General features: G+C 39.0%; 1 protein-coding gene across 1 annotated transcript; it reads left to right on the top strand.

Moving 5' to 3' along the window:
• The first annotated feature begins 14241 nt into the window (after positions 1–14241).
• On the top strand, positions 14242–15030 carry EMB2184 (Ribosomal protein L31). Its single transcript, XM_078575268.1, has 2 exons — positions 14242–14443; positions 14527–15030. Exons 1-2 carry the CDS (start codon positions 14375–14377, stop codon positions 14860–14862), a joined length of 405 nt encoding a protein of 134 aa, XP_078431394.1. The 5' UTR covers positions 14242–14374; the 3' UTR covers positions 14863–15030.
• The last annotated feature ends 345 nt before the right edge of the window (positions 15031–15375 follow it).

Genomic DNA, 15375 nt, shown 5'->3' on the forward strand with positions numbered 1-15375 from the left:
GTGTTGCCTTTAGCTAGCTTGAGTACCTAAAATGAGTGCCCCACATCTGTACTTTATTTTAAATTTTTCAAAAAAATCTCTGAAATAAAAGTATATCAACCAATGCGCCTATAATCTTGTGTGTGTGACCCACTAGGCCTGTGTATCATTATAGTAAATAGCTTTAATAGGAATAAAAAATATTATCCAACCTAATTGATTAACTATATCATCCTATATATTTATGAACTAAGGATTGATTTAACCCAATCGACAGCTTCGAGCCCATGGAGTTTCAAGCTACACCTCTGTCTCTAGAAGATATATAATAGTATTTTAACTTTCTCATCAAATATTTACTTTCATGGGTTACCATGTATGTATAATCCTTCGTAAGGGTAAGACTTTGAAATTACCTCGGATATGGTTAATCATCTAAATATAATCCTTAATTTTGTTACTAATGATGTGTAACACAAGTCATTAGAGAATGGCTTCTCATCTTCCTTTGCCAGGGATATAGCTTTATCATCTTGTTTGAATCAGTCTCCTCTTATAATGAAGGCCGACAATCCTATATTGAACACTTCATCATATGTGTTTACTTCTTGCTATGTATAAGCTAAGAATTATTGGAATCCCATAGTTAGAAACACATAAGCTGTAGTAAAAATGATCTAACCACATAGTCCATATATTCTTCCATGTTGATTAATAGAGTGTATTTATTATAGTGCATATGTGATGCTTATAATGAAGTCCATGAATACATGATCGGACATAGTGAATTATGATGATATCAAAATACTGATATCACTAGTCATTAAGAATGTGTTGCAAATATTTCTATGTAAACAACGCTCGAGATAAACATCAAAGTATCCATATAGAATTGCACTATCTAGCCTAACTTATATTATGAGTATGGCTGATCCCGTAGCCATTAGCCTAACTTATAGTGGGTGATCTTTAATGGAAAGAGCTCATTGAATTGATTTGTACTTATCTGTAAATGTTATTATAACAAACTTTAAATCAAGTTGATTCACGTCAAAGGATTGTAAATGGACCTTAGATCTAAGAGATTAAAGACACCTTGTAGATAGACAGATGTACTTTTACTATGACCTATGAACTCCTAATCATCAAATTCTAAAAATTCTTAGTTCAGGTGCATAATGAAGTTCACAAAGACAATTGTGTTGTTAAAATGAAATCAAGTGCCCTTGGTTTAAGAGGAGACATGATGTAGCCCAAAAGCCCATTGTCTGAGGCCCATTAGCAAGTTGTGGCCCAAGAAGGAGATTCTTCTTGAACTGATAGTATCTGCAGCAATATACCTTGAGCCCCTCAAAATACTCTGACAGGATTTTCTCTGACAAGATCTTCTGACAGGATTTTCCCTGACAAGATCTTCTGACAGAATCCTCTGCCAGATTCTTCTTCTGCCAGGATCTCTGCTCTAACTTGTCAGATCTGCATATCTTCTGTTTTGTCCCATTAGGATCTTCTTGAGCCACACAAATATCTCCTGACAGCTTCTACATGCCCTTGAATCTGAAGGATATCTCTACTCAGGCCTGACACGCTGCTTATCCTCTGTTTTAGCTTGTCAAATTTGTTTTTCTCAATGTTTTGAAATGTCTTATCATGGGTACAGTCATTATGGATGACCCTGCACTTCTTGTGGCCTATATAAGGCCCCCATGTACCCCTGAATGAGCATTATTGAAATCTATTATCTTGTTGAAACTGTTGTTTCTCCCCTCTGAGTGTTCTCTTTGTTAGAGAGTGCTTGTGTGCTTGTGGATTCAAGTACAACCCCTTGTGGACTCAAGGGTTGAAGAGGCTAGTTCTGTGGATTCAGAACTTAGCTCCTTCAAGTAGAGCAAGGCTTGTGGACTCAAGTCGTGTTCCTACACTGTTTGTGTACTAAGGCTGCGTCAAGACAATCCAAAGAAGATGATGTCATAAAGTCCTTGGCCTAAGGTAGTAAAATATCAGATTAGTCATTCTTATCAAGTAGGATTAGATGGTGCTATTATATCAGGATAATTTGATGTCTACCTTGGCTATCCATTGAATGTAAATATTTAGAATAAAACTTTAAAGACCAAGGATTGATGTAGTATGATGCCATCATAACTCACTTAGTCATTTCAGGTATCCATTGACTTCATTGTAAGACAAACTCTATAATTATAATGAATGAATATTTCTTGAAATGAACATAACCAAAACATGGTTGGGTGATTGGCTTGATGGTCACATAACACCAATCAGGTTTACCATTTTTTACCAAATTTGGTAAAACTGAAACAAAGGTAACGGATTTGTTTATTTACCAAAGGTTTGGTACCGGTTTCAATACCAAAAGCAAACCCTACCAGAAACTCGATCGATATCCAAAGGGGGAGATAAAATAAACTAAACGTATTCAATGAGTCTCAAGCATAGAACGCCCAAAAGTTTTCTAGGCCCCTCCCACCATTTACACTATTTTGAGTTGTTTGAAGTATTATGACATTATAATAATATCAAAATACATGTGAATAAAATATATTTAAATTGTATAAATATAAATGCCAAAATATATATTTAAATAAAAGTATTAATTCAAATATAAATTTAAATACAGATATAAATAAAAATATAAATATGTAAATATAATTATATTTATTAATAAAATGCACAAAACATAGTTATTTAAATGTAAATACAGTTATAGTTATTTTTTATTTCGTTTTGAATCCATGACAAAATGGTATCTTTGCTTGGTAATTTTATTTTTAAATATTATAATTAAAATTTTGGCCTAAAAATTGAGTTTCATTTTAAAATTATGAATTTTATTTTTTCAGATACCTAGGACTGAACTTATCTTTGACCCCAACCATATTAAAGTTTCAACCAAAAATGGATAAAGAAACTAAATCTATGACTCATTCAGCTTACTGCGCATCAGCGAGATCTTCCCCACACTAAGGTTTGGTGTCTTCCAATATAGATACAAGTGCGGCCTACATTGTCTCCAGGATATTTACATGGAGGGTCAATGATGTTGGCAAAGCTCTAGGCAGGTGAATCTTAAAGCACTCTCAGCTCTTTATGCCCTGGAAATTTACTAACAGATTAGATTATCAGGGGATGAGAATGTGCCATGTTTGGATGGCAGAAAGCCAAGTCGCTCCAAGAAATACATGTTTTTGCTGCCCTTAGCAGATCCAGCCAGGAGTGAAAAGTGTCTGAGTATGAGAATTTAACCCTTGATTGGGAAGTGTCTGAAGTCTGGCGCCAATTGTCGAGTTGGTGCTTAACCAATGCGAGCCACCTTTGATACCTCTTTATGTTTTGGTAGATGCTTTGAGAACACGAATGGGATTTATATACATATATGTAAATCTCTCTATGGATGTGATTGAGCATGCCAACTAATACTTTTTAAGTCTATTTATAAGACCATACCTTGAAGGTCCATATAATGATACATAAAGATACAAGTAAATCTGCTGAGTGGGTATGAATGTATGTGTTCTGTAGATGTCCCCATGTATAAATATATTAGTTCAATTCGTAATAGATCTGCAATTAACAGCAGTTGTTGTCCACTTGAGTCTAGATTTACACATACATATATTACAAAAATAAATTTATTGTTACCAAAGAATATACAAATAGGTAAGAAAGTGGATATATGATTTTATATCTGCCTAGTGGCCACATGTAGACTAGAAGCCATATTTGATTAACTTTGCCTTGTGGCCACATGTAGATTAAGAAGACACATATGATTAAATTTGCCTAGTGTCCACATGTACTTATCTGGATATCTTTCTCTTGGGCCGACCGATTGGGCCAACTTCCTTCGCCCGGTTCTTCTCAAATCTTCCTCGTCGTGCGCGTTCATCTTCTTCGATCTCCTGCCCTCCCCATATTCGCTGCTGAATCAGTCAATTTCAGGCTATCAATCCATGGCGCACCGTGGAGACGGCCACCAGTCTAGCCATGGAGATCTCCTCCAGAGCAGCGCCTCGCAATCTCTCACCATAGCCAGACCTCTCCAACGCCCAGATCTAGCGCTTGGCGCCTCCTCGGAGATGAAACCCAGCTTGGGCGAGATCAGGCGGAGATGGGTCTCTTCCTCTCCAATTCCTCTCCGACCTGAACCGCAGCCGGAGCTTCCTTTGAGAGGTTTCATGCAGGCCCACCGTCGCCTCTGCAGATTCTCCGACGAGAAAGACGTCGTTTTGCGCAAGGGAAAGAGCAAGATCGCCATGGACGGGGCGACCCAGAGCTCGAGCAGCGGCGCTGTGGAAGACCCGCTGTTGGAGGAGGAAGAAGAAGGGAGGAGTGGGTGGGTGAAGAGGCTGAGAATGGGGGAAGGGGGAGAGGAGAGAATGGTGGGGAGCTCGTATTCGCTGGCGAGGAGTTTGCAGGAGAGGAGGAACATGCAGAGGAGGATGATGGTGGTGCAGGAGGCGGCGGAGGAGGTGGAGGGCAGCCCTTGGATTCGGCGATGGAGAAAGAGTGGTGGTGGCGGTGGGGAGGAGGAGGAGAAGAAGAAGATGGAGGGGCATCTGTTTCCGAGCGTGGCGGCCATGGCTCTGGTTGGGAAGGCTATCAGCAACTTTCGCCCGTGCAAGTTTCAGAAAAGAGGCTCCTCCCTCGTTTGGAATACGGATTATCTCTAGTCCCTCTCCTCCCTCTGTGTCCTTCTCTCTTTCTATCTCTCTTCTTCACTCTCTATTCTTCATTCTCTTTTCTTCTCTCTTCTTCACTCTCTCTTATTCTCTCTTCTTCACTCTCTCATGTTCTCTCATCTTCCCTCTTCTTCTCTCTTTTTCTACCTCTCTTATTCTCTCTTCACTCTCTCATGTTCTTTCATCTTTCCTCTTCTTCAACCTCTCTTCTTCACTCTCATGTTCTCTCATCTTCTCTGTTCTTCACTCTCTCATGTTCTTTCATCTTCCCTCTTCTTCTCTCTTCTTCAACCTCTCTTCTTCACTCTCTCAGGTTTTCTCATCATCTCTCTTCTTCACTCTCTCATGTTCTCTCATCTTCTCTGTTCTTCACTCTCTCATGTTCTTTCATCTTCCCTCTTCTTCTCTGTTCTTCACTCTCTCATGTTCTTTCATCTTCCCTCTTCTTCTCTCTTCTTCACTCTCTCATGTTCTCGCATCTTCCCTCTTCTTCTCTCTTCTTCTACCTCTCTTCCTCTCTCTTCACTCTCCCTTATTCTCTCTTCACTTTCTCATGTTCTCTCATCCTCCCCCTTCTTTTCTCTTCTTCAACATCTCTTCTTCTTTCTTCTTCACTCTCTCATGTTCTCTCATCTTCCCTCTTCTTCTACATCTCGTCTTCTCTCTTCACTCTCTTATTCTCTCTTCACTCTCTCATGTTCTCTCATCTTCCCCCTTCTTCTCTCTTCTTCAACATCTCTTCTTCTCTCTTCTTCACTCTCTCATGTTCCTTCATCTTCCCCCTTCTTCTCTTCTCTTCAACATATCTTCTTCTCTCTTCACTCTCTCATGTTCTCTCATCTTCCCCCTTCTTCTCTCTTCTTCAACATCTCTTCTTCTCTCTTCTTCACTCTCTCATGTTCCTTCATCTTCCCCCTCTTCTCTCTTCTTCAACATCTCTTCTTCTCTCTTCTTCACTCTCTCGTGTTCCTTCATCTTCCCCCTTCTTCTCTCTTCTTCAACATCTCTTCTCTCTTCTTCAACATCTCTTCTTCAGTCTTATTCGCTCTCTCATGTTCTCTCATCTTCACCCTCTCTTGTTCTCTCTTATTCAATCTCTTGTATTCTATCCTTCACTGTCTCTTCTCCTCTCTTATTCACTCTCTCTTCTTTTTTCTTCTATTCTCTTCTTTACTCTATCTTCTTCTCTCTTGTTCTGTTTGTCTCCTCTTTGTCTTCTTCTCCCGTCTTCTCACTTCTTCTCTCCTTTCTCTTTTTCTCTCTTCTTCTCCCCATTCTCTTTTTCTCTCTTCTTCTCTTCTCCTCTTCTCTTCTTCTTCTCTTTCTTCTTCCCTTTCTCCCTTTCTCTCTCATCTCTCTTCTCTTTTTTGGAAACTGAAGCTCTATAGTAAGTTGGGAAAACTGATGTAAGTTGGGAAAGCCCAAAAACCTGAAGCGCTCTGTCTCTCTACTATTTGGAAAAACTGGAGCGTTCTCTCTCCCTACTATACTGTTGAAAATCTCTCTCTCTACTGTTTGGAAAAACTGGAGCGTTCTCTCTCTCTACTGTAAGTTGAAACTCTCTCTCCCTCTCTATAGCGTTTTGAAGAACTGAAGCTCTCTGCGTTTTTCTCTCTCTACAGTACGTTCAGGTTCTATCTCCCTTCCTCTCTACTTTATGTTGAAACTTTCTCTCCCACTCTTTGATTCTAGGGAAAACTGTAGCACTCTTTCTCTCCCTCTCTCTCTTTCTCTCTGATGTAAGTGGAAGCTCTATCTCTCCCTCTCTCCATTGTTGTAAAAACTGAAGCTCTCTCATATGTATGTTGAGCTCTCTCTCCCTCTCTCCATTTTTTGGAAAAACTGTAACTCTCTCTCTCTTTCTCCTGTGCGTGGAAGCTCTCTCTCCCTCTCTTAATTCTTTAACAAAACTGAAGCTCTCCCTGTCTTTCTGTCTCCCAATTATTTGAAAAATTGAAGCTCTCTCTCTCACTACTGTAGGTTACGGGGGAACAAAAAATTGTTCAGTCCTTCTTCTCCTCTTTCTCTATCTGGTCCTTTTAAACCAACTCTTGTTCAAATGCTTACATTGATTAAAGTATGTTTTTCTCTAATCTTCCTCAAAGGCATATATGGATATATACTTTGCCCATCATGCTTCCTCAAGGGTTGACACCATTCATGAATGGAGGGTGGACTAACATGACCAGCCCAAGAAGGCAGGAAGTGGGTTGCGTCAGGCCCAACTGACTGATGAATTTACTAAGCTGACTCATAGGCTATTGATCGACTTGAGGTCAAGTCTGAATGACCCTTTGATAGACTAATCTGGGACAGGATAGGGTTGGGTTGACTTCGGGTTGGATCAACCTTGGCTCTCCATTCAATCTGAACTTCCTATCCTGATTGGGTGATTTGATTGTAAGACTAGGGGGTTGATTAATCTAACCTTCCAAGCAGAGCAAGATGGGGGTTGTGTTGACTGGCGGTTCGGTCGCTGCAATCAAAACATCAAAGAGGGTAGGTGGGAGTTGGTTCAACAGGTTGAACCTAAACTCAACAAGGGTTCCTATAAAAACATGCGGACTATACTTTAAAAGAGAACTGAAGTTATGAGTTACACACCCTTTGTATTTTCTTCATGCTAAATATTTACCAGATCTTAAAAAATATTTCTCTTATGCACAAGTTAGCTTAGATTAAGAGGAATGAATATAGTCTGATTTATAATCATATTTAGAATCAATATGAAAGGATAAACTTTAGAGTCATTTGATGGCATTTGATTTTACGTATTTCTCATGCTTGAACAATCAACTCAGACACCAATTGACCCAATAATTCTGGTCTCAAATATTCTCTACGCAGTATCAATCACAGAAGCAGTTATGAGAACAGTATGGAAGCTCTCCCTTTCTCACAATAGGATATATGAAATACTAGAAAAAAAGCATTGGAGGATTCTCTTTAGAAAATAATTGCAAGGAAAAACGTTGGGTTCTTAGACCTCAGTTTGGGGGATGAACATCGAATGATTTGCAGCATAAGATTTAGACAGCATTGTAACAACAACAAAAAATGCAACAATTCTTGGCACGAATCACATTCGTGATTCATTCAATTGTCGAATGAGTCATGTGAATTTACTCGTATGTGCAGCCTCGAGAAGTATCTATGCAATCCTCGACACATCAAATCTCCTCTTCGCCTTAATAAGCTACGTTCACACTCCGTTGTCATTGTCACATTGTCCCAATCACATTGGGAATGGAGAGTAGCTATGGGAAGAAGGGACAAGAAGGGGAAGCCATCTAAACAATTCTAGCCTCGGATAATTTTGTTTAGGCTTTCCTATTTATATTAAGCGGGCATTTTTTATAGAAACCCCAAACTTTAACTATATCTTCTAACATCCAAAAGAGCATTTGTGTGTGACCCTCTAGGTCCATGTATTAGTCTCGTTAAAAACTCTAGTGGTCCGATAGCCTTTATTGGTCCTCAAAATTATTTAACTATATCATCATATAGAGTAATTAATCTTGGATCAATTTAACCCAATTGACAGGTCAATTCTCCAGCCCATGGGGCGTCAAGCTACATCATGCTCTAGAAGATACAAAGGAGTGTGTATCGACTCACTCATGTCTCTTATTTTTCAACAGTTATCATGTATATATAGTCCCTCATCCACTTGACATACTAGGATGACTTAGGATATGGCCATGTGTCAAACCCTAATGGGTGATCCAAGTTAGTACTGATGTGTTAAGAAATCACCTGAGAACCCTTCTTCGATATGTCACTCCCTTTGCCAAGGACATCATCATATCATCTTCCTTGATATTTATCATCTTATGCCGAGGGAAAATGATCTCATCTTGACCACTCAATCATCTTTGTGAGCTTCTTGATGCACCCGAAGTATGACAGTTTAGAATCCCATGATTATGAACTTGTAGGTCATAGTCAAAGTACAATTGTCCATCCACAAGACGTCTTTAACATCTCAAGTCCAAGGACCACTTAGACAACCTTGACTTGAATCAACCTGATTGAAAATTCAATATACTACCATTTAGAGATCCATACGGATCACTAGTAAACTCTTTCCACTGAGGAGCACTCACTATCTATTATTTGTGTCTCAATACTAATGGCTACAAGACCAGCTATAATCATCATATGAGTGACTCTAGATAGTGATATTTTATGTAAATACTTTGATGTCCTTTTCAAGTATTCTTTGAATAGAAATATTTGGAACACATGCTTAAAGAGTAGTGATCTCTTAGTTACGATATCATCATAATTCACATGACATGACATGACTTATGCATCACACATGGAATAAAATGAATCAATTCTATCAATGAACATGACATGAGTTATGGAATGTATGATTGGCAAATGGAAATATTGGATGTACAACAATCAGTTTGAATAAGGTGGAATAACATTATGAGCTTTCCAGATAATAAGTTTGTTATGCGTTCAATATAGAGAAATTTCAATATACATTTTTTAAAACAAACCTTTAACTAATGGAAGACAGAATAATAAAAAAAGAGAGTTAAACACTTGAAACATTAATTAACTAAATTAAATTGAGAAATTTCAATGTATATAGAAAAAATACTATTGTTATGACATTTACATATGGCATAAGAAGAATTTAACACTGATACTGAATTATCCAAAACACCGATCATTGGAGTAATGGTTCATGAATAGGTTCCTAAGCAATGAAATGTACTTTCTTTGGATATATGCCAGGTCGATAAGTGTAGCAAAGAAAACTAGGGATGTACGCTTTGATTTTGTAATGATACATGCTGTTACCTTGGTTCATACAATACCAATTCAGAATGATGTGCTTCTTAGGAAACTTTCCAACATAATTCATATCCTTTAAAGATACAACTCGCTATAAATTTCACTAAATAATTTTGACCTATGATTTAGAGGTCTTATGATTTTCTTCAAAATACATACATATATACATATGACATATTGAATCGTTGCAACATTTAGCAATAAGAAACATAATATAGAAAAAATGAGTTTTGTCCTGCTTTAGCCACCTTTGGGAAATACATGGAATGCATGTGTTTCATGCGTGGAGTAGTTTTTGTCCTGCTTAATCCTAACATGACGCTGGACCCAGCAAACCCTTGTGATTAAATTGCTTACTGACCGATCCTTTTAGTTAAGCCAACTGGACATGCCCACTCAAGTGACTAAATGGGCTTACTAGGCTGATCAGGTTTTTCTCTCCTCTCTCTATCTCTCTCCTCTTCTCCTCTCACTCCTCTTATCCTCCTTCACTCTTTCTTCCTTCTCTTCTCTCTCCTCTCTCTCCTTCTTCATCTTCTGATTCTGTATCTCTCTATCAGTCGGTCCCTCTATCACTCTATAAATTTCACAATAAATACATTTCTCTCTCCCTCCATTTCTCTATATTGCTCTATCCATTATCTCTCTATCTCTCCACATATATTCATCTCTCGATCTCCCTCTGTCAATTTCTTTCCATACATCCCTTCATTCCTCTCCTTATCTTTCTATATCTCTCTCCATGTCTCATTTTTTCTCTCAATACCTCTCTCTCTCCATTTCTCTTTCTCTCTAAATGCATGTCTCTTTCTATCTAAATCCATTTCTCTATCTCTCTCTACATATTTTTCTCTATCTATCTTTCTCCTTGTCCATTTCTCTCTATCTGTCTACATATTTTTGTCTATCTATCTCTCCTTGTCTATTTCTCTCTATCTCTCTCACTGTATTCTCTTTCAATCTTTCTATATTTCTCTTTGTCTCCTTATATCTCTCTCTACATTCCTCTCTCTATCTTTATATGTCTCCCTCTCCATCTCTCTCTCTATCTCTACATCTCTCCCTCTCCATCTTTTGCTCTATAGCATTGTCTCAAATCTCTCTCTCCATTTCTCTCTCGATAGCATTCTCTCAGTTTCTCTCTTTCCCTCCATTTCTCTCTGTCTCTCTCCTGATTTCTCTCTATCCTTATTTCTCTCTCCATTTCTCCCTCTATCTTTCCATTTCTCTCTCCTCTCTTCATTTTTTTCTCGCTCTCTCGCCATTTGCATCTCAATCCCTCTATTTTTCTCTCTCTGTAACTCTCCTTTCTCCATTTCTCTATATATGTCCCCACTTCTCTCTATCTCTCTCTATATCTCTCAGTTCCCTTTTTTGCTCTATCCCTAGCCATTTCTTGCTCTATCTCTTCCCATTTCTCTCACTACATCTCTATGACTCTCTCCACCTCTCAATCACTTTTTATTCTTCTCTCTATCTCTCGGTATCTCTTCTTCTCAATTTCTCTACCTATCTCTCTATCTCGATTACTCCATCTCTGTCTCTCTATATCTCAAACTCTACATTTCTCTGTATCTCTCTCCTCATTTGTCCATTTATCTTCAAAACTCTCTATTTCTCTGTATATCTTTCTCCAACTTTCTCTCTATTCCTCTTTATTTATCTCTCCATCTCTAATTCTATCTCTCCCTCCCAATACCTCCAGCTCTAATTCTTACTCTCTCTATCTCTATCTACATATATGCCCATCTCTAGTTCTTGCTCTCATTCTCTATTTCTATCCATCTATTTTGCCTTATCTAATTCTCTCTCTCTCTCTATCATTTCTTCATCCCTAATTCTCGCTCCATCTCTCTCTATCTATCTCTCTATCTCTCATTTTCTAGCTGTCAAATCGAAAGCTAAAACCAATGCTGGGATTGAATGTGTGACGGCCTCAAAAATTGGGCAGGAATGTTGAGCAGCCTTCATTTGTGCAGTGAAAGTCTCTTTGGACAGTTTAATCCTCTTTCTTATAATGCAATGTCCCTTTGATTCTAAGGGCCTAGCCCTACCCTCTCTCCTTAACCTCCGCGTATTAGAGGTCATACCCATAACGTGGGGAAGGTAAGGGATGATATCGAAGTAACGAGATGAGGCACAACGTGCATCGTTGGGTAGTGGCACTCTTGCGCCTTGAGGCACACAGCCCCATGTGTGTGTCTGCAGGAACCACCGCTACAAGCATGCCTTCGCGCCGGGCACCACATGCCTATGAGGTGTGACCCTCAACGCATTCCTCGGCCAGTCATACCACACGCCCCAACGTCCATTCATCGCACCCTTATGCTCGATCCCAATCTCAAAACTTCACAGGCCACCAGCACCCACGTCCTCGGTGGCCTGCGCACGGCACCTATGGCCCTCATGTGTGACCTGCCCTGGGCCACCTCACTTGCACGCCGATGAGCACATCCACCTTGTGAGCGTTGGCTTTCAAAATCAAGGTCAGGCATCACCATACGTGATGAGTGTGGTGTCCAGGCTACGAACTCAATATCAAATAATGGCTCCAAGTATACGGGCATATCCTTGACAATTAGCACGCAGGCCTCTATGTAGGAATGCTGCCTTCTTTGGGGGATTAAACTAGTTCACCCACACTCCCTCTCTATTTATCTCTCTATCACTAGATCACACTCTCTCTATATGTCTCCCTATCTCTAAATCACTCACTCTCTCTATTTGTCTCTCTATCTTTAAATCACTCTCTCTATATGATTCTCTATAAATAAATCACTCTCTCTCTTTTTCTCTTAATCTCTAAATCACACACTCTCTCTCTATCTGACTCTCTATCACTAAATCACTGTCTCTCTCTATTTGTCTCTCTATCTCTATATCCCTCTCTGTGCCTATCGAGCTCTCTATCTCTAAATCATGCTCTCTCTATCTATCTACTTATAAATCCATCCCTCTATCTCCAAATCACTCTTTCTCTATCTATCTATCTATATGTCACTCTTATCTCTAAATCTTGATCTCTCTATACACTTATCTATCTCTCTATCTCTAATTCATGCTCTCTATCTATTTATCTATCTCTCTATATCTAATTCACACTCTCTCTACATATCTCTTCATCTGATTCATGCTCTCTCTCTATTTATCCATCTCTCTATATCTAACTCTCTCTCTCTCTCTAATTCATGCTCTCTATCTATATATCCATCTCTCTGTATCTAATTCACACATCTCTCTCCATCCCTAATTCACACTCTCTATCTATTTATAAATCTCTCTATCTCTAATTCAGGCTATCTACCTATCTATCTATATATCTATCTCTATTTCATGCTCTCTCTGTCTATCTATCTCCCTATCTCTAATTCATGCTCTCTCTCTATTTCTGTATCTATCTATCTATATATCTATCTCTCCATCTCTAATTGTCGCACTATCTCTATATCTATCTCTGTATTTATCTATCTCTCCATCTCTAATCCTCGTGCTATCTCACTCTATCTCTGTATTTATCTATCTCTCCATCTCTAATCCTCGTGCTATCTCACTCTATCTCTGTATTTATCTATCTCTCCATCTCTAATCCTCGTGCTATCTCACTCTATCTCTGTATTTATCTATCTCTCCATCTCTAATCCTCGTGCTATCTCACTCTATCTCTGTATTTATCTATCTCTCCATCTCTAATCCTCGTGCTATCTCACTCTATCTCTGTATTTATCTATCTCTCCATCTCTAATGCTCGCATTATCTCACTCAATCTATCTCTCTACCTCTAATTCTCTCTCTCCCTCCTCTTTCCCTCTCTATATATCTCTCTCTCCCCTGTCTATCTATCTATGTATCTATCTATGTATCTATCTATGTATCTATCTATATATCTATCTATCTATGTATCTATCTATATATCTATCTATCTATATATCTATCTATCTATCTGTCTCTCAATCTATCTATCTATCTATCTGTCTGTCTCTCAATCTATCTATCTATCTACCTATCTATCTATCTATCTACCTATCTGTCTATCTATCTATCTACCTATCTGTCTATCTATCTATCTATCTACCTATCTGTCTATCTATCTATATATATATGTATATATATATATATATATATATCTCTGTATCTATCTATCTATCTATCTATTTATCAGTCTATCAATCTTTCTATGTATCTATCGATCTATTTTTTTTTTCCAATATTGACATTTCATTGATATAAAACATGACTTTACAAAATTTCTTTGGCCATTCGGCCACCACCTTTGATATGAGTGTTATTCATCCGGTGGAGGAGGTACATAAGGTTGAAATTGACAAAACGTCCTCGTATGAATGTCGTCGGCGATGATGAACATAGTAATTCTTTTTCCTCTTGTGGATCTAGAGTCTTCACTTCATCATGTATGTTGGCATGTAGCTATCTATTTATCTATCTATTTATCAGTCTATCAATCTATCTATCTATCTATCTATGTATGTATATATCTATCTATATATCTTTCTATGTTATCAATGTAATTATGTATCTATCTATCTATCTATCTATCTATCTATCTATCTATCTATCTATCTATTTGTCAGTCTATCAATCTATCTATGTATCTATGTTTATATCTATATATCTATCTATCTCTCAATCTCTCCATCTCTAATTCTCTCTCTGGCTCTCGTCTTCCCCTCTCGGTGATTTGCCGTTTGTGGGTGGCGTATCGGGTCCACGGGCAAACGAACAAGATAAGACTTCATCCCACCCAACCTCCCAAGCAACAACAACAAGAAGAAGAAGAAGAAGAAGAAGAAGAAGAAGCCGCCGAGAGAACAAGCGCAGCCTCAACGTAGAAGAAGAAGAAGAAGAAGAAGGAGAAGAAGACGACGATGGCTTCTCTCCATCTGGCCACGACCTTCATCCCAAAGAACCGGCCTTCCCCCTCTTCCCCCTTCCGGGTAACTCTCTCTCTCTCTCTTCTCCTTCTCCAGCCCCTCTTCCGACCTTCCTTCAAGCCCATCTCTCTCTCTCTCTCTTGAAGGGCGTCGCCATGGGCGGCCGCTGGAGCTGCCGCAAGAAGGAAGGCTTCCACCCCGAGTACTACGAGGACGCGCGAGTCTACTGCAACGGCGAGCTGGTGATGACCACGGGGGGCACTCAGACCGAGTACAACGTCGATATCTGGTCTGGAATTCACCCCACTTTCCTCGGCGATAGGTCGGGGCTGCTGGTGGAGGACGACCAGGTCGAGAAGTTCCGCAAGAAGTTTGGGCAGCTCGGGGATATGTACATGGAGATCCCCAACCTCAAGTATGGTGAAATTGTCCTGCCCACCAGGAAGAAGGCCGGTGCCGGCAAGGGAGGCAAGAAGAAGTGATCGTTCCGCTTAAATCAAGGCCTTTTGCTTCGAATTGTTCTTCTTGTTTCTTCGTGTTCATGTTGTAATTCTTCTCTTTTTTGGTTCGATCGGATGCTCCGCTAGCTCAATTGTCGCTGAAACCGCTTTGTTCATCAAAATCTCTTTGTGAAATTGCTTCTTCAGGTTCCCCGGTTGTTCTGGATTTTTTTTGCTTCTTCACTTCATTCAAATTTTAAAATTGTTCTTGTTGTAATTCTTCTTCAATCGGATGCCCTGGTAGCTTAGATTGTTCACTGAACCCACTTCGTTCATGGAAATCTCTTCATAAAATTGTTTCTTCAGGTTCCCTTGTTGTTCTGAATTTCTTTTGCCTTTTTACTTCATTCAAACTTTCGAATTGTTCTTCTTCAATCGTTGAAACCTCTTCGTTCATGAAAATCTCTGCATCAAATTGCTTCTTCAGGTTCCCCTTTTTTATTTTTCTTCGTTTTTCAGTTCAATTAAATTGTTCTTCTTGTTCTTGTTGTTTTT

This window comes from Wolffia australiana, chromosome 5 (genome assembly GCF_029677425.1).
Source record: "Wolffia australiana isolate 7733 chromosome 5, ASM2967742v1".
Classification (NCBI taxonomy): Eukaryota; Viridiplantae; Streptophyta; class Magnoliopsida; order Alismatales; family Araceae; genus Wolffia; species Wolffia australiana.

Coding starts and splice junctions, on each gene's coding strand:
- EMB2184 (XM_078575268.1), top strand. CDS start 14,375: ATGGCTTCTCTCCATCTGGCCACGACCTTCATCCCAAAGAACCGGCCT. Junction 14,444..14,526: donor CCCCCTCTTCCCCCTTCCGG/GTAACTCTCTCT, acceptor TCTCTCTTGAAG/GGCGTCGCCATGGGCGGCCG.